General features: G+C 40.9%; 1 protein-coding gene across 1 annotated transcript in view; it reads right to left on the bottom strand.

Moving 5' to 3' along the window:
- Positions 1-20,443, bottom strand: part of fras1 (Fraser extracellular matrix complex subunit 1) — a 226,705-nt gene that overhangs the window by 189,256 nt on the left and 17,006 nt on the right. The window contains exons 7-10 of the mRNA XM_030723395.1: positions 20,075-20,176; positions 18,084-18,275; positions 6,146-6,235; positions 3,172-3,319 (exon numbers count right to left, since the gene is read on the bottom strand). Coding sequence (XP_030579255.1) covers positions 3,172-3,319; positions 6,146-6,235; positions 18,084-18,275; positions 20,075-20,176 — 532 coding nt within the window. The remainder of the gene's footprint in view (positions 1-3,171; positions 3,320-6,145; positions 6,236-18,083; positions 18,276-20,074; positions 20,177-20,443) is intronic.

The raw sequence follows: 20,443 nt of genomic DNA, 5'->3' as shown, positions 1-20,443 counted from the left end.
GGTACAAACTGCCCAATCAGAAGAGAGCCTGCCGACCTCTGGGCCAGTTTGCAGCCATGATTAATCGGCATAAAGGATGATTTACGGTTCCAGTAAAAATGAGAGAGAGTTCTTTTTTCTCTCTTTTCTATTTTTATCCACAAACAACTGGGACGTCCAGTCCACTGCCAGGCAGGCAGACTGAGGAGAGGTTAATCAATGAACACATCAGCATGAATTCAGACTTGTACCTCTATTATGGCCCTTCATGGTTCGTATCATTGCACAAACACACCAGCTGAGACAAGCGCTCACGTGCAATACGATGTCAAATATAATGTTTAACATGTAGAGCTATAAAAGCTGTATGATTTTAGCTAAATCTGAAACTGTTCAACCGCTGAGCTCTGACTCAGTGAAACATCTCTGCTCTGGTCATCTACCATCTCTCACTGAAGGCTGACATTAGATCAAAGTAGAAATGGTTAAAGTGGAGAACATTAAAACAGAGTAAATTTCATTGAGCCTCTTTTATCCAGTAATGGCAGAAATAATGAAATTCTCTATTTAAATAGGCTTGTTACAGCCCATCAGTACTGAATGTTTACTGAACACAAATTGAAAAATAAACTGTTAACAGAGTCTGGGTAAATAATACCACAGGTTCATCAGAAAACTGTGTCTCTATCTTCAGTTTCTGTCACCTTTATTATTATTATCCCCATCGGACTTCTTTTGGCTGCGGCGCTCCCGTCTGGGCTTCCATTTGATGCCAGAATCAAACTGAAACTGGACCCACACATCCACCTCGACCCTACGCAGACTTAGTTACCCTACAGCTACATCATTTCCTTTGCTATTGTCATAATCACTGTAATCACTGGAGGGCTGCAGTCAAATTTCAAAAGTAAAGGGTCCAAAAGGCGAATAAAGGCCACTGTACAGAGAGGCTGGGAGTCAAAGTGCTGACAATAGAAAAACAAACATTTTGTCATTGAGCACCAAAATCACTTTAAAGGTGATGTGATATGATTTCAAAGTCTCGTTGTTTCCTAAAAACTGTAAGTAAGGGACCAGGTTTTCGTTCTACCAAGTGTGAGCAGGTGTTGGTGCATGCAGGTAAACGGTCCAGGTGGAGAGGAAAGGAGGGAAAGGAGGGACTGCATGTGCTGAAAATAGTTTTGTTTGTGTTTGTGTTTTGTTTTGTTGGTGTTTTGTTTTGTTTGTGTTTAATTTTGTTTTGTTTTTTGTTTGTGTTTTGTTTTGTTTGTGTTTTGTTTTGTTTTGTTTGTGTTTTGTTGTGTTGTTTTGTTTGTGTGTTGTTTGTGTTTTTTGTGTTTTGCTTTGTTTGTGTTTTGTTTGTGTTTTTTGTGTTTTGCTTTGTGTTTTGTTTTGTTTGTGTTGTGTCATGTTGTGTTTATCACAGCTTGTCTGGTGTGGTCATCAGAGGACTGCAGTGAAGCGTGAGTGTGGGTTCGAATAGAACTGAAGAGAATTTCACTCTATTGTTTGAATTGGTCACTGTCAGCGTTCAAGCTTGTGAATATAATTGATCAGTGTGGCATTTTGTGAATTTGCTGCATAAATAAAATCATTTAGTGGGATTCAGTTATTCTGCCAAGTGTTTCGGGCACTCAGATTGATGAAGTAGTTGCTACTGCAGGATATTACATTTTATACATTTCCCATGTTGTTTACTTGGACTAATTAGACTGTTTGCCTGAGAATATTCATACTTTAGATTTTAATATTCTGATGGATAGAATACAGTAAAAATGATGAGAGCGAGGAAACTGTTGGGGGACATAAAATACACATAAGACAAATGTGAACGAAACAGCTCAAACTATTGTTGTATCAAACTGAACATTTGAATGGTGTGATGATAAATGCCTGCATTCCCCAACTGTAATTAGTCTCTCATGCAGCCAGCCTCAATTATAATTCTTCCTAAACCTAAACAATGTGGTCCCACTGTTTAATTGCCTGTTAGGTTATTTATTTATATGAGAAAATAGCTATAACTGCCACCACTGAATATACCAATTTTCAGTCATTAAGACAGATGGAGCCGCCTCTTTTAGGGAGGTGGTGAAAGGTAAGCGCTTTGATGTGGCTTACAGCAGGAAATCAGGGAGAAGCCATAATTCAATGTCACTGGAAAAATGTTCATTTCTTAATTTGTGTTATTTCCTCTTGGAATAGGTTGAAGGGAAATTGGAAAGATTGCCCCAAAAAATCCTGAGCTCTGACATGGCCTGGTATATGTGCTGGTAAAAGCTTTTTTCTAGAGTCATGAATTGTTAAACATGTGTATACTGTGCCATGGAGAAACAGGAACCAGGAGGCAGCACTATGCTGAGGACATATTTACATCTGCAACTGCAGAGAAAATAAGTTACAATGATGCAAACTGATATTCAGCCCACATCACCACTCCAACTCGTCTCTCTAACACTTTTAAAGTTCAGATGGATGTGGATCAATATTAATCTAATATGCACATTAACATAAATATTAATGTGCATGAAAATGAGAATGAGAGCACCTCCTGAACGGTGGTTTAAACTAAAGCCAGAGTTACAGGCAGTGATGTGCAAACTCACTGTCCCAGTCTGTGTGCAGCTGAAACACAGAGCAGCTCATCCAAAGGAAAGCAAAGATGCTGTGATCTGATTCCACTTTTCAGCCAACTCGCGTCTCATTTACATGCAGTTTAAAGCCCAGAACACAGATTTAGGTTCATGTTTTTCTAGAGAAACTTCAGGATAGATCAGCTGATAGAAAAAAACAACGATGCCTGCTCAGGAAAATGTTTTGGAGGGGGCAGGGATGGATATTTCACAGAACCAATACCTGATGTTTTTAGTCGTGATGCCTCATTTTTTACAAACAATCATCAATCATACAGGAAAAAGGATCAATCAGAGAGACGCTACAGAAACCAGTTTCTCCACCTTTAGGCAGGAAAAGGCCATAAAGTGCAGTGCAGCTTAAAAAACAATTAAAATGCACAAAACTATTATGCTTCAAACAGTTTTCAGTGAGCAGGACATTTTCAGCTTATGTCAAAAATCCTTCTGGTAAATGTATGAAATCTGCAGCTGAGTGAAATGTTGATGAAACTGGCAGCTCAAACAGGAAGTGATTGGCACTATTAGAAAACCTTCCCTTTCCAGCACGGTAACATACCTTGGTGACACTCGGGACAGCACTGGCCATCGTGGATGACAGCCAGGGTGCCCAGAGGGCAGGTACGGCAGGACCTCAGATAACAAGTCACCTGGGCTCCACGGCATTCACACTCACGGCAGCTGCCATCACTCCATCGAGCCAGGTGCTAAAAAAAAAAAAAAGTGGAAATAATTTTTGCAGCTATTAAAGGAGAAGCTGAAGTTCTCATTATGGTTAAAGTGTGACTGCAGTAAAGACTTTTACAGAGGATGGACAGAAGGTGCAAAGACTAAAAGGACTGAGGATTTTGACTTTGGAGAAACTGATTAACAATTAAAAAGGATGCCGCACAGAGAAGCCACTGAGCTGAATACTAATCAGCTGCATGTGTCAGTTTTAAAGGAGGGCTGACAGTCACGACTTTTATACAGGTTTTTGAAACAGAATGAGTGAACTGACAGAGGCTCGCTGAGGGGAGATGTTCACACAGGCAAACAGCAGGAATGTCAGTCAAAAAGGGAAAATTTCACTCAGAAAACTTTTTCAGGAAATCATCAAAACTTTACAAACCGTCCACTGTCCAGGCAGGTCACATGACCTCACATCAGAGCTACCTTTCATTAAGCACTTCTACAGCAAAGATCGTCAGTACCTGTTAGTCCATCTTCCATATTCAAAGATAAGAACAGTTTTAAGCCAAACGGTTAGAAAATGCAGAAAGCACATCTCAGCATCTTTATTGGAAAAATAAATTGATGCTTTCTGCAGTAAATAAACAGTAAATTAGCACAGTGCTCTGAAAATGTACACACTGTGATTCAGAGCTTTCAAAGCAGCAATAAGTTACAGTCATCATTTCCATCACTCTCACATCACTGTGGAGGAATTTTGGTCCACTCTTTTTTCCCACACTGCTTCAGTTCATTGAGGTTTGTGGGCACTGATTTAAGCACAGCTCTCTGAACTTCACAGCATTTCAATCGAGCTGACGTCTGGCCTGTAACTGGGCCGCTGCAGCACCAGCAGCTGTTCTGTTGGAGATTTGTTGGTGTGCTCGGATCATTGTCCTGTTGGATGACCCGGTTTCAGCCGAGCTCATGGACAGCTGACCTCACAGCTGACTCTAGGATACTTTGGTATACAGAGGAGGTCATGGCCCTGCAGCTGCAAACCAAGCCGAAATCCTCAGGCCTGCACCGTCGTGCTGCTGATATGATGTGTTTGGTGCTAATATGAACACCTCCACTTTGAGCTCATCTGTCTTTTAGAGAGGTGAGGCTTTGTTCAGGGAACCCCTCCAAAAAGGTTTTTCTAATTGTACTTTAATGTTGAACTTTAATAATTAACCTGCTAAATGAGGCCTTTAGGATCTAAAATGAAGCTGCTTCACGTCTGAGCATTGCACCATCTGACCATGTTAGTGATGAACTGGCTGGGACGTCCACTCCTGGGATCACTGTGTAGATTGTGTGAAGATTGCAGCACACACATGAATGGTCCAGACCAACAAACCCATATAAACCTTATCGAGGGGCTCGCACTCCCTGATGATCAGTTAATCAGTGCATTTGATTATCAGCACCTGGCTACTACTTATCCTCTTAATGATGGAAACAGTAAGGGTGCACACAGCTGTTAGTACAGTGAAAGTGACCTTCCTGCAGTCCCTACATGGTGAAGAGTCAGGTATTCTGAATCTAATCAGCTTTCTTTGCAGAGATGAGAAAATCTCTGTTAGTGTGAGAAAGGATTTGGATAGCTCTGGATTTGGTGCCGCTGTGCTCCATGAGCGTCCAAAGCTAACTATGTGCACTCAACTCTCTGTTCCCACTGATACTAGTCTCAGTGCTAAGCTAGGCTAGCTGCAGCCATACCTGTGTGTCCACACTGACAACACAGACACACAAAATTGTCTGCATACTCCTCTCTCAGTTGTCTGTAACTCATCTTTAAACCTTTCTAAGGTCAAACTGATTTGGCCAAACCACACATGCAGAGTGTAGATCAGAGCTGGGAGGGTGGGACGGTTTGTGGGATGCGTAGTTCCTGCTCAATTAGTTCCTTTGCATCTCTTCAGAAAACCTTGGCTCAACAGGACATTTCATATTCATATCTCAGAGTTTTTTATGCAGGGCAGCTTGCAAACCTATTTTTATTTAATATACTGAAGGTTGTAATAAAATGATCCCATTTGGACCAATCACATCTTTAAATAAACAGCTGAAAACTGTGTTTCTTTTCTTTCAGTTTCCCTATAAATAGTCTGTTAATGTGCCTTTAAATCAACCTGAAGATAAGTGCTGGGTAAACACAGTTCATTATTCTAACTCATTAACTTTCCAAGCTGTTATTTTCCAGGTCACTCATGAATTCAAACCAGCAATCATCCGGTCACAAACCTGCAGCTTTAACCTTTCAGAGTCTCTCCCATCAGAGGAAAACACCAAAGCTGAAACAGCCGTGTGTAAATATGTGTAGGCGCATAATAAGTATGCAGTATCTATCGGTTTCTGTTTACTTCTGCTAGGATTAATTCCTCATGGAGACAAAGAACAATCTATTCGAAAGGATGAGAGTTCTCCCTGCACTCGCTCCGAGCTGCAGCCTTGGCTCAGCGTCCTGCGGCATAACATTAGCATCACTCCCATCAATGTGAATAAACTAAAGCTTTGCATTCTACTTTTCCAGGTCCAACCTATGAATAATGAAGTTGATGAGCCTCTAAAAACATGTATTTATTCTCTCTGAATGCAGCTGTAATTTTCAGCGTCTTAGCAGTGATGTATTTGTTTCTGTAACAGCCTCCTCTGCACTGAAACTTTATGCCACTTAGCTTCTTTCTTCTTATGAGAATGGAGAGTTTAGAGAAGCCCTGTGGAGTCTTCGTCTCACCCACACAGTAGGATTTCTTGCCTCATTTTGCAATTTTCCATCATGTTTATATGCAAACAAGCTCAAAGTAAAATCTAGACTTGTGATACGGTAGAAGTACCTTGTAGGATTTCCCCTCGTACGCACAGGCAGGTTTCACAGAGGAACATTCAGGACAGCATTTCCCCGGAAGGTTAACAAGCTCTGATCCCTGAAAAATTAAAAAAAAAAATTACATTTTTATGAAATTCTCTCATAAAATTACACGCTGCCTGCTTTAGCAGCTAACAGATAACATTACAACACAAGAGAAAAGGTACTTTGGAAATGATGAAGGAAGATACAGGAGAGATGTAGGAAAGGAGAGAAGGAGGGGGAAAGGAAGTAAAGTAAATGAATAAAGAAGAAGTGGACAGAGGAAAGGAAAATGAGGGAGTAGATAAGGAGAGGAGAGGAGAAGGAAAAGGAAAGGAAACAGGAGTCTCTGCTGTTCATCTACAGATAAAAAAACAAGTTGGGGGGGATCATGAGTAATCTAAATAGCATAATGTGTTTTTTATTAGTCTCTTGTAAAATATGAACTTTTTCCTCAGAAAAATCCACAAACCCTGCAGGAGTTATTTTCTTACACACACCTACACACACCTGTATCACTACATCCACCTGTGTTTGTGGCAGCACGACGAGATGTAAACATTAACATCCTCTCGAGCTGAGCGATAATGTTAGCTAGCTATGTGTTTCCTTTGATTGGTGACTAGTTCTAAAATAAGCCCAATTAAGAGAAACAGCTTATGCTAGGGTCTCCTGGATGGATCTGCGGGGGGGGGGTCCAAACTGTTAACTGCAAATGAGCCAGAGGCGGGAATCGTTTTGCAGCCTTCTCACAGATTAACAGGTCAGCCATGGACTGCTGCAGCATATCGAAATAAGACGCTTCAGTAAATCTTTGATTTCAGCAGTTGCATTGACCGCAGCCCAGTGACTGTAAAAACAGCCATTATACATTTGCGGGTGGAGACTGACTGCATGTGGAAAAACAGACATATTGTTGAAACTGCACTGATTTTCCTGAAGATCTCACAACACCACACAGCTGCATGCTTCCAGCCATGTGTTTGTTTCATGCAGTTTTCTCAGGGGAAAAAAAGCAAATTCTACAAAATCACGGGATGGCTGCGGCTCTGGCAGAAGGTACTAATCAGAAGGTTGACGGTTCGATCCCTGGCTGCTCCAGTCAAGATAGTGAACCCTGAGGTGCTCCTGATGCGTTCATCGGAGTGTGAATGTGTGTGAATGGGTGAATGTGACACGCTGTATAAGAACCAGTTCATTCAGCATTCGTATCCTCACAACTGGATTCCTGCCGAGTACCCTTTGAGCACCACACACCAGGTGCCATTTAGTTTCTTTTTTTTTTTTATTATATTTTTATTGACATTCAGCATCCAGAAAATTAATATACATCTATTTCCAACCATATTGCCATGTATCTGTCTGAATGTCCCATTTTTAGGGGAAAGTAATGATAGGATTAAAATAAAATAAAAAAAACAAACAAAAAACAAACAAACAAAAAAAAACAAAAAGCACAGAACTACAAAAAAGGTACAATAGTACAATGAACTATCAAGAACATGAACGCTTGAGGGGAGGGGGTGGTTGTTTTTGTGAATCATGCATTAAATAAAGTTAACCAAAGTAGTATCCGGCCTGCGTGATATTATATAGTCTATCCATTTCTCCCATCGTGAATCAAATAGATCTGTCTTATGATTTATTTCTGCAGTTATTCTCTCCATCCTGTATATGTCCATTATAATGTCCATCCACATATTCAAAGTTGGGCTTTCCTGAGTGAGCCATTTTTTGGTAATAGCCTTTTTACCAGCCACTAGTAGGATATTAAACAGATATTTGTCTCTTTTCGGCCATTCTTTGGGCACCAGTCCAAAGAAAAGAACTTTACTCTCCAAGGGCAGATGGCTACCTAAAATGTCTCGTATTGCATTATGTATTCCCTTCCAGTACATTTTAATTGTCTGACAATCCCAAAATATGTGATAATGGTTAGCATTCATGCTTCCACAATTTCTCCAACAAGCTAGAGAGTTACCTTTGTACTGAGATTTCTGGTAAGGTGTGATAAAGTATCTAATCAGGCTTTTCCAGCCAAACTCCCTCCAACTTAGTGAGCTACTGCATTTCCATTGGTACTCCCAGATTGTTATCCATTCTTCCTCCGTTATATTTAATTCTCCCTCTATTTCCCATTTTGTTTTTATATAGATGGTCGAATGTGTTTCCATGTTCCTAAGCCCTTTATATAAACCTGAAATAATACCTCTGTCTTTGTTTGAATTATATGCTCTTTTAAACAGATCCAGCAGCTGTTTGCTTGATTCTGATATCCTTTTTATTTTTTCACTTACAAAGTGTCTCATCTGTAGGTAGCAGTAGAAATCCTGTGTTTCTAATGAGTATTTTTCTTTAATTATTTCAAAACTTAATAGTGTATTTCCCTTCATTATCTTGCATACTGCTGTTAGTCCTTTATGTGTCCATTCCTTAAATCTTGTATCTAACTTATTTGGTGTAAACTGTGTATCATATGCGCACCACTTAAGAATCACTGTATCTTCTTCTAATTTGAATTTTGTTTTTATGGTGTTCCATATTTTAAGGGTCTGATTGACCCATGGGTTTTCTATATTTTTTATGAAACTTTGTAAATTGCTATCCGCTATAAGTGCTTCTATGGGAATTGGAGTCAGGCCTTCTTCAATGCTTTTCCACTGGGCATCATATGAAGGATTACACCAGTATATCATTGGTCTTAATTGTGCTGCCCAATAGTAATCTCTGAGAGAGGGAAGGCCCCATCCTCCCTTCCTTTTTTCCAGCTGTAAAGTTTTGAATCGGATCCTAGCCTTTTTTCCCTGCCATATGTATCTGGACAGGAGTTTGTCCCATTCATTGAATTGTTTTTGGTCTATTTGTATTGGCAAGGTTTGGAATAAGTATATTAGTTTGGGGAGAATACTCATTTTTATAGACTCTATTCTTGAACTAAAGCTTAGATATGGGATTAAGCTCCATCTCGTTATATCGTCTTTCATTTTCTTTTGTACTGGTGAATAATTACGTTCAAATAGCTCTGAGAGATTTTTTGATATTACAATTCCTAAATATTTAAGAAATTCTGTTTCCCATGCTAATTGATACCTTTTCCTTATTTCTTCTGGTGGGGTATAGTTGTATTTAAGCAGCTGTGTTTTACTTATATTAATTTTATATCCTGATAAGTGGCCAAAATATTCAAACAATAGCATTAATTTAGGTAGAGAGCTTGTTGGTTGACCCAAAAAGACTAAAATATCATCTGCATAGCAGGCTAATTTATGCTCTCTCCCATGAACATTGATGCCCTTTATTTCTTTATTTTGTCTTATGTATTGTGCTAATGGTTCCAGATATAATGCAAATAATAGTGGTGAGCATGCACAGCCCTGCCTTGTGCCTCTTTCCAACATGAAGCTATCTGATAGACCGCCATTAACTTTAACTCTAGCTGTGGGTTCGCTATATAATGCCTGTATTGTTTTAATTATTGTTTCATGTAGCCCAAATCTACGTAGTACTCGATAGAGGAAGGTCCAATTCACTGAGTCGAATGCCTTTTCTGCATCTATACTAATTACCATTGCTGCTATTTTATTTTCTTGAATGTGACTAATAATTTGTAATGTTCGTCGTATATTGTCCTGCGTTTGACGTTCTCGTATGAAGCCTGTCTGATCATTGTGTATCAATTTAGGCATGAGCTTTTCCAGTCTCCTGGCCATGATAGAAGTAAATAATCTGTAATCTATGTTCAGAACTGATATTGGTCTGTATGATCCACATTCTAATTTATCTTTATTTTCTTTTGGGATTGCTGAAATTATTGCTTTTTTCCAGCTGGGCGGCGTTTCCGCCTTTTTTAAAGCCCAGTTCAGTGTAGGAAGTATCACTGGTATTAGCTCCTCCTTTAACTCCTTATACCATTCTGCTGTATAGCCATCTGACCCTGGCGACTTATTTAATTTGAGCTTACTTATTGCCATTTTTAACTCCTCTACTGTTATGTCCTCCCTCATTATTTTATTCTGTTCTTTATTTAACATTGGTAATTCCAGAGAATCCAGAAAATGATCTATTTCTGCTATGCTGCCCCCCTCCTTTTTGGAGTACAGCGTCCTGTAGTATACTTCAAATGCTCCCTGAACTTCTTTTAGTTTACTTTTGATTGTTTTTGTGACTGGATCTTTAATTTTATGGATTGTATTCTGTGCTATCTTTTTTTTAAGTTTCCAAGCCAGAACTTTCATTGATTTAGATCCACCTTCATAATATTTTTGTTTAAGAAACATCAATTTTTTCTTAATTTCATGTGTGGTCAAATCTCCAATTTCATTTCTTGTTTTTGTGATTTTCCCCCCATAATTCTTGTGTTATTTTTTCCTTATGTTTTTTCTCTAATTCTTTTAGTTTATTCTGTAGTTCTTCTAATTTCTTATTTCTCATCTTTTTTTTGTAGGAAGATAGTGCTATAATTTTCCCTCTCAGTACAGCCTTCATAGCATCCCATAAAATGGGGGGAGATACATCTCCTGTGTCATTCATTTCTAAATAGAATTGAATCTCTTTTTTAATCTGTTCTTTTATAAGAGGATCGTTGAGAAGACTTGAGTTTAGTTTCCAATTGTTATTTTTTATTTGTAGGTTTAGATCAATGGACAGGTATATGGGTGCGTGGTCGCTTAAGTCTATTGTTCCAATTTCACATGTGTTTATCTTATCCTTGTCTTTTCCGAATGTTATAAAATAATCTATTCTTGTGTATACAGAGTGGGGTGTGGAGTAGTGAGTGTAATCCCTTTGTTTAGGGTGTAGGTATCTCCATATATCAATTAAGCCTACCTCTTTGAGTAATGTATTAACTTTCTTAATTAATGGTTTTGTATTCAGTGCTTTCCCATTAGAAGTATCTAGTTTAGGCTTTAAGTGTATATTCAGATCTCCTCCGCAAATCAGAAGACCTACTGTCTCAGTTGTCATCATATCAACAATTTTTTTAAAGAAATGAATGTCGCTTCCTGGTGGTGCATATATATTTAACATCGTAATTGGATTTCCCTCAATATTTCCCCTCACCAGTACAAACCTTCCCTCCTTGTCTATTCTCTCAAATACTTTTTCAAAATGTAGTTTGTCTGACAGAAGGATAGCGACTCCTCTCCTTCGCCCGGATTTGTATGAAGAAGAGAAGACAGTTGTAAATCCCATTCTTTTCAATTTCTCATGTTCCTTTAAATCCAAATGAGTTTCCTGTAGGTATACTATGTGGGCTTGTTCCTTTCTCATCTTAGTTATAATCCTACTACGTTTTATTGGACTCAGCAGACCATTCACGTTATAGGAGATTACTTTTATCTTACTATTAACCATACTCTAAGCTTCTGGTTATTTTGAGTGTGGCCGAACCCCATACAATCCACCCTCTCCCTGAACCTACATAAGCAAACCTCATTTCAACCTTAGAACTGCGAAGAACTATAACAACAAATGAAACACTTTGTTGTTCTTGAGTAACAATGAAATGAAAAACAGATAAATTTACTTCCAACTGTGGGGTCTTTGGTATGACCCTGAATAAACCCCGGTAGAAGGGGGGTTTCGAGGGTGGGCCTCTCTCACCTGATGGTGAGAAAGGGCCTTCCTTTGCCATCTGGCTAATGTCCCTTTCTTTGGCAGCCCATGTGGGATGCCCGACCGTTTTCATTGTCTTTTTTGCCATGCTTAATTCCTGTTCATTTATTTATTATATTATTTGTTTATTATTTTTTAATTATAGGAATCTCCAATAGTGTACATTCACACTTAAACTGTTTTTTTCATAGTATATCTCCACGTAAGAAACAAGAGAAAAACAAAGAGGGGGAGCCATATACACTCACCACCGATTTACATTGCTTAACATCTTCATCATGTATTGTTGTTATTCCCGATCTTGGCGTCTGAACGCTTGAAGTCTCTCCTTGTAGTCCCGGGTCCGCTCCCCACTCCTGTGGCTCCTGGTCTTTCTCTCTGTGCGCCACGAGAGACGCTCAATCTGTTCCATTAAAGTTTCCGGGCGTTTGATGACCGTTACCGGGAATCCCCTCTTTGCCAAGTCGCCGGTCGCTTCCTCTGCTGAGCCATATACCACGGTGCCTTCTGGATAGAAAACTCTCATCTTTGCTGGGAATGGGGTTTGGAACCGGATCTTTTTCTCCTTTAACACTGATTTCACCTCCGCATAGTCCCTCCGCTGCTTCAGAACTTCGGGTGCATAATCGTGGTCCAAATTAACCTTGTTTCCCAGGTATTCAAACCCACGTTTCTGCCAGGCTAGTTTTAGTATTTGTTCTTTCGTCCTGTAGCTGGCCATTTTTGCCACGATGGATCTTGGTGCCGCATTTGGAGGCGGTTTTGGCACCAGAGCGCGATGTGCTCTTTCGACTCGCAGCTCCGCTGAATCTGGCATCTCCAGTTTACTCCTCAATAGGCTTTCCACAAAAGTCATCACTGATGGGGCGTTGTCTTCTGCTCCCTCTTTAATGCTGTATATTCTGATGTTTTCTCTTCTGGACCGTCCCTCTAGGTCCGTTAACTTCGCGTCCATTTCCATGTGTAGTTTGAGCATCATCTTTACTGCCTCCTCGTTAACTTGTATTTGAGTTTCAGCATTCAGTAATCTTTCTTCAGCCTCCTCGACTCTCTTATTTGTGTTATTTATATCCTCTCGGATTTCCTTCAGTTGCATATTATTATCTTTCCTAAATTCTCTCAGTTCTCTGAGTATGAGGTCCAGGCTCGCGTTGCTAGCTTGTTCCCTCATGTCTGTTAGCATGTCGTTATCCTCAACGGCGCTGTTAGCAGGTGAAGTTTGGTCGACTCCGTCTCCCTCACTTGGTTCACCATGTGTAGATTTCTTACTGTTTTTCCCCTTTGGCATCGTGAAGCCCTCACTCTTAATTTTTACTTTAGTACGTAGTCACTACGAATTCGGGTCACTGTGGGTTATTTTAGATTTTTATGTCGGGAGCAAGTTCACCTACGCTGCCATTCCCTCGCTCGCCAGACCGGAAGTCCCATTTAGTTTCATTATATTCGAGAGTATGGCAGGCATCGCTACAGCAACTGTCTCCAAAATTTGGACATTTTAGGGAGGTGGGGGTAAACTGTCCATTTATTTACCAATTTCCACCATGTATCATTGATTTTAATGGCTTCTCTGACACCCATGCACCTTTCAACTTTAAGAAACTAGAAAATAAGAGCTGCATGTCACGATGTTAGAATCCCACTACTGCAGTTTACTAAGACTAGAAGTCTTTTCAGTACCATCACAGCAGGTCCATTATTAGAGCCTGCATAACTGTACCCCAGCGCCTGTCTCCACCTACTGACCCACACAGCATTAAACCCATAACCTTGTCTTAATTATTTTACACACACACACACACACACACACACACACACACACACACACACACACACACACACACACACAGTGGAAATTGTCTCTGGTCTTCTCTGCACGGTGACCTTGTTCAATTCAAAGCTGGAAAAATGCCAGTTACACTACGTAGAGCAAACGACACTTAGCAGCTGTAATTATCACCATGGAGCATGATTAATGAGGGCTTATGTGGTCATGGTCGGGATATTAAAGCAATATTATTAAATCTGCTTGATGTGAGAAAACACTGGGTGAGGCGTCGAGTCAAAGCGGCATGGAGCCCAAAGTGGAGGGATGGAAGTGTAACTGTGGGAGCACGGCTGGGAACTCTAACAAATCCTTAAGGTTCCTTTGTCCAAACACACTCACCTGCACTCATCTGACCTTTGATGTCCTCTGTTGTTCCACCGTGACTCTTAAAGATTCTTTTCATACTGCTTTAAATGACATTTTAGCCAAACGTGTGCTGGAATAATACACTCTTTCAGCACACTGATGTCATGAACAATGAGGTAAACATGAGTCCAAATCTTTAGTGTGAACACAAACAGGACGTCCTGCTGTCCCAAGCTTGAAACTCCGCCAACATTCAGCACAGTTTGCTTGGTTTGGATTAACAGATACATTTTTGAATCAGTATTTCTTCATCTTCATCTTATCTTATTCCCAAAATAGTTTTCCTTAAACTTACATCTTTGTATTTCCATAAACTAAGCATGGTGACCCATAAGCCCTTTATCATCATGCTCAGGGTTCATCACTGTTCTGTAAGCCTAGCTTAGTCCATTCTGTACATTATAGAACAAACTACAGAAATATACGAACAAATAAAGAGGAAAAACTGTTTTTCTGTTTGTGGATTTTTAAGATTGGATTTTTTCAGGCCTGAGCTGAAACTGTGAAGCTTGATGACATCACAGTTTTCAGCCTATAAAGCATAAGCTTAATGATGCACTTGCATTGTATGATCTGCAGTCGGGTCCATAAGTATTTGGACACTGTTATTTAGCATCTGTGCACTATCACAGTGGTTTTTAAATCTTCCAGCTTTAATTCAAGGAACTGAACAAAAATGTTTCATTAACTGTTTGGGAATTAAATCCATTTTTATACATAGTATCAATATAAAATCCAAAGGATTTGGATGAAAATCCTGCCTGAAGTCTGAAGCCATGGACTTCCTCCAATGCTGTTTCCTCCCTTGAGATCCCCTGGCAGGCCTTTGCTGCACCTGTCTTCAGTTGCTGCTTGTTTCTGGGTCTGTGTGCATTCAGTTTGGTCTGCAGTAACTGAAAAGCTGCACTGGGTTGAGATCAGGCGGCCACTGAAGAATATCTCATTTCACTGCTTTGAGAAACTTTGTCTTGGGTCATTCTCCCTCTGCACTGTGACGTGCTGTCATTTGCAGAGTATGACCCTGTACACTTCATCAATAAACACGTGACCAGCTTCCTCTGGCAGCCATACATGCCCATGGCTTACCGCGGCCTCCAACATGTTTGACAGAGACTCTGATTTGCTTCAGATCATCAGCTGTTCCTCTCCCTCTCCATACTCTTCTCTTCCAACATTGTACATTCTGGTTTAGTTTCATGTATCCACAGATTTTTTCCTTCCTGTTCTTGAGTGTAACCAGTGGTTTGCACCTTGTTGTAAAGCCTCTGTATGTCCTTTCAGGCGTCTCTTTGACAGTGACACACACACACATCTTGGTTAGATATAATAATTCTGTCATCACAAACATCAGACGTCTTCTGTGGTCTTTCAGGCCTTTCGGTGTTGCTGAGGTGCCCAGAACTTTTCCAGTTTTTTTTGACAGTGTCCAGTTTAGAGAGACAGGAAAGTGGGGGGAGAGAGAGAGATGGGGGAAGACACGCAGTAAATGGCAACAGGTCGGGATGTGAACCTGCGCCGCCCACACCGCCACGTGGCATGCATGGTCACCTGCTTATCTGCTGAGCCACCCTGGCACCCAGACAGTAGATTTGGCCACTTCTAAACTTTTTAGTATCTCTCTGATGGGTTTATTTTAGTTTTTCAGTCTAATGATGGCTTCCTTTGCTTACCTTAACATGTCTTTAGACTTCATATTGAGTTGAACAGCTACTAAATGGAAGTTCAACACTTCAACACTCAAATTGGACTTGGAGTCATGCAATAAGAAGGGAACAGGCCTCACCAGGCCATGAAACTGCTGGTCCCACTGAGCCTCTGAAAATGGGGGAATATGTATAAAAATGGCTGTAATCCATAAACAGGTGATGCAGTGTTTTTGTTAAACCCCCTGAAGCTGAAAGTCACATATTTCCACTGTGGTGGTAAACAGAGGCAAAACTACAAAAACTGCATCACAGTCCACATACTTATGGAACCAAAGCGTGCTGGAAACTTGGTCGTCATGTGACTAAAACATTGAAACTGATTGTAATACTTTTAAATGGAGTGGCACTTATACAGCACTCTCCTATTGTTCTTCGCTATAATGCATTTATGTTAAACACATGCTGTCTCACCCACGGATGCATAAAGGGCAGTTTGGTGCTCAGTATTCTGCTGCAGGGCTAGATATAAACCAAAGTCACCACCACACAAAACTTTTACTGGTAAAAGTGTATTTAGTAGATTTTAACGCTTTTTAAGGACCTGCAGACACTCTGTATTAACACTGATTGAAACATCACATACACTGATGGAGCCATACTGCTTCAAAGATGTTGTGCACTCAGGGAGGGTGTAGGTGTAATTTCAGCTTGGTGTGGGTTTAGTGTAGCTGAGTGAAAGTCATATTTTTTTGCCTAGTGACAGGCTCTAGGGCTGAGTTTCTTTCACAGATCATTAGTTTCATCTTGTCTTTCAATTTCATCTTAACTGAGTGAATCACCTGTGATGGAAGCAGCCAACCTCATAACCTCGAATGATCACACTTCCTCTCTTTCCACTGAATGTGTACATTTAAACTGGTGAATTTCACTGCAGCAAATATAGGAAACCAAACAAAGTAACTCTGACATCTTCCATTAACTTTTAAGTAGCCCATTTGAAAGCTAGGAAATGGGCTTTCAGGGTGCTGACATGTTGCATCTATGGGCCAGCGGTTTGACAGCAAAGGGAGAAAAGGTTAAGCAGGTAGGGTCTGCAGGAAAAGGACCGATAACGATGCTGCTAACTACATCTGAGATCATAAACACATGAACAGCAATTATGCAAACAGTGAACACAGGCATTACACGTTAGCAGGAACATTACTGCTCTCACTGCGCTATTCTATCACTTCCTGTTCCTGTTACAGCACACAGTGGTGTTTTGTGTAGCTTGATTAATTACAGATCTTTAGATAATAACTTATTGCATAGTGTGATCTTGTATGCTGTAGCAGCATGGCTTCTTCTCCTGTCCCTCCTGCACTTTCCTGCTCTGGGTGTCACATGTTTAGTTACTCCTCGGCCTCCTTTAGCAGTAACGGTACTTGTAATAAATGTACTCTGTTTGTAGCTCTGGAGGCCAGGCTTTCTGAACTGGAGACTCGGCTCAGCACCCTGGAAAATCCTATAGCTAGCCAGGCCCCTGTAGTGGGTGCAGACCATGGTAGCTTAGCCACTGTTAGCCCTCCCCCCCAGCAGATAGATCCCGAGCAGCAGAGAAAGCAGGCCGGCTGGGTGATTGTGAGGAGGAAGTCCTAATCAGAAGCTCCGGGTACACCACCAACCTGTTCACGTCTCTAACCGGTTTTCTACACTCAGTGAAACATGTAAAGTGCTCTGATTTTCATGATTATGGTTTATAGGTCATCTTCAGACCCGTGACTTGCATTTCATCTGAAAAGAGGCCCACCGAGCAGCAGTGCAGTTTTTCTCTCCTGAGCACAGGATGGTTGCAGCTCCTTTTTTGACGCTTCTCGTAAAGCTCGACTTTTCTCTCGAGGCTGTGCTCATTGCTTTTCCCACCACACTTTTCCCTTCCACAGCTTTGCGTTGATATGCTTCTACAAAGCTTTCTGCAAACTGTCAGCCTTTCCATCAGCGGCCTTCTGAGGACCATCATCACCTACACAACTGTCATGTCAGCAGTCTTCCCCATGATTCTGGTTGTGTGTACTGAACTAGACCAGGAGATATATGGTATATTATCAAATTAAAATATTCTAATAAATTGATACACTGGATATCTGATTTTCATAAGCTATAAGCCATAATCATCAAAATGAAAACCAAAAGAGGCTTGAAATGTTTCCCTTTACTTATAATGAAGTTTATATATATGAAAGTTTCCCTTTTTGAATTCAATTACAAAAAGAGCTCATTTTCTGAGATGCACCGGCATGCATCAGGACCCCTGCAGTGCTCCCACTGACATGCATGCTAATTAGAGCAGAACCAAACAGGTGAGTGTTTCCTGTCTGCAGGAGAAACTCTGCCCTGAGGAAATGAATCTTTAACCTCATATTCACAGGGTTTTAAAATAAAAGGCTTCGCCTCGGGGCTCTCAGTGAACATCTTTTTCCTTTCAGGCTCACCTGCGGGCATTCGACACGTCCGCACTCGGCCCTCTGACAGAGGACCTGACCCCGGCTGCAGGTGCAGAACTCACAGCCGGTGCTGTTCCACATGTCTCCATGGTAACGCACCGTGCCCTGGTACAGGCAGCTTCCCTTAGCAGCAGCGCATTCGTCACAGCACTGACCGGCACGCCTCACTTTGGTCTGACCCTGTAAGGATGCAGAATAATGTTTAGCTTTTATCTTCAGTACAGATGAGGAAGGAATGCAAACTGAGCAGCGGGACAAGACAAAGAAAACCGAAGGAGCTTACACACATGCTGGCTTTGTGCATCTCTGTTTCAATACAGAAAGATAAGAGGAGGGAGGGAAGAGAGGCTATGTGTGTCTTGCATTATTAAGGGAAAAGACACCAAGCAGAGTGGGCCATCAGACTCTTCTTCCTTCATGTGAAAGTGACCAGAGGTGTGCTTTTACTGACGCTGCAGATGCAACTCTTACTCTCCATCTCAGGAAGACTGTGGTTTACTTTGAGTCTCACACACATCACGCAGTGTCACAACCATCCATGAATTACTTATTTTTATTTTTATTTTTATTCTTCTTATTTATATGTGTGTGTATATATATGGTTGCAGGTACAAAATACATTTCACTGTGCATTGTACTGTGTATAACTGTGCATGTGACGAATAAACACTATCTTAATCTTAATCCACTGCAACAGCAAATGTGGCTCTTTGAACTGTCAGCTCCAACTGTTTGAGTCAGAAATTACTGACTCTTGTAAATAATTAAATGATGCATTTGTGAACCTAATGATTTCATCAGCACATGATTTACAGAAACTCGGGTTTGGAGCTGGAGCCTGATAAAAGGCAGGGTACACCCATTCACTGCTGACAGAGAGAAACAGGGGCTCACATTCACACCCAAGGCCAATTTAGAATCGTCCATTAGCTTTACATGCATGTTTTTGTATTGTGCGAAGAAGCCAGAGGACCTGGACAAACCCACGCAGACACATGAAGGACGTGCAGACTCCACCCAGCAGGTTTGAACGAGTCTCTGTTAGTGAGGCGACGGTCTGAACCACTGCACCGCCCTGCAGCCCTCACTGAAACCTTTCTGTCCAAAATTAAGGGTGGTCGTGTTAGAATGGCCCAGTCAAAGTCCAGACCTAAACCCAATCGAGAATTTGTAGCAAGATCTGAAAACTGCTGTTCACAAACTCTCCATCTAATCTGACTGAGCTTGAGCTGTTTTGCAAAGAAGAATGGGCAAAAATTTCAGCCACTATATGTGCAAAGCTGGTGGAGACATAAAAGACCTGCAGCTATAACTGCAGCAAAAGGTGGTTCCACAAAGTACTGACTCAGGGGGGCTCAATACCTTTGCACACCGCACTGTTCAGTTTTTTATTTGTAAAAAATTTTTTGAATCATGTATAATTTTCTTTCCACTTCACAATTGTAACCACTTTGTGTTGGTCTTTCACATTAAATTCCAGGGAAATATATTTATGTTTGTGGTTGCAATGTGACAAAATATGGAAAAATTCAAGGGGTATGAAAACGTTTGCAAGCCACTGTATATGTCTGTGTTTTCTCTCATGTTTATTTTTTTCATCTTTGAGAACATGAAGGTGGAATCTAATTTTTTTCAGTTTGACATGTAGCTGTGAAGATATGAAGCAAATCGTCGCATCGGTAAAATAAAACTAAAATCCTTGGCTCCATTTCTAAATTGGGTCAAACACCTGCGAATCTTCTCCTTAACTTTCTGAGTAAACAAACAGAAAACTCATATTTATGTTGAACACTTGGTTATGAAAGGGTTATGCTGGCAGGGTTGGGCTAACTCTAACCCCTGTAAGGCCATCTGAAGTGTGTCTGATGGTGTCCTGCAATGCTGAACATCTCTGAGCCCGTTAGAGGATCAGCACAGAGTGCAATGAAACCAAATGTCAGTGACTGTGCGCGCACATTTGTGTGCATGAGATCACTCACCTTTCCACAAGTGAGAGGCTGGCAGGTTTTTGTGTGGCACTTAGACTGACCCCGGTCACACACACACGTGGTGCAGGTGCTCTTCTGCCACTGCTCACCATGCTGCCAAGAGACACACAAATACACATTTAGACTGCCTCTAAACGCACACACACACTTGCAGACTTACAGGCAGTGAATCACAAGCTGTTTGCAGGAAACTCGGAGCTCATTTGAAAGCAGAGAGCGCCTTCATTTCGTTGTGAACAACAATGGGATGTCTCTGCAGTGTGAAAGGCATACAAACACAGAGCTATGCAGAGCAAATGCCATCTACCAGGTTTCAACATAATTCTTTCATTTGAAGGGTTTTAAACAGCAGAGAGTCAA

This window comes from Archocentrus centrarchus, unplaced genomic scaffold (genome assembly GCF_007364275.1).
Source record: "Archocentrus centrarchus isolate MPI-CPG fArcCen1 unplaced genomic scaffold, fArcCen1 scaffold_26_ctg1, whole genome shotgun sequence".
NCBI classification, from domain to species: domain Eukaryota; kingdom Metazoa; phylum Chordata; class Actinopteri; order Cichliformes; family Cichlidae; genus Archocentrus; species Archocentrus centrarchus.
This window is presented reverse-complemented; position numbering and strand designations above follow the sequence as displayed.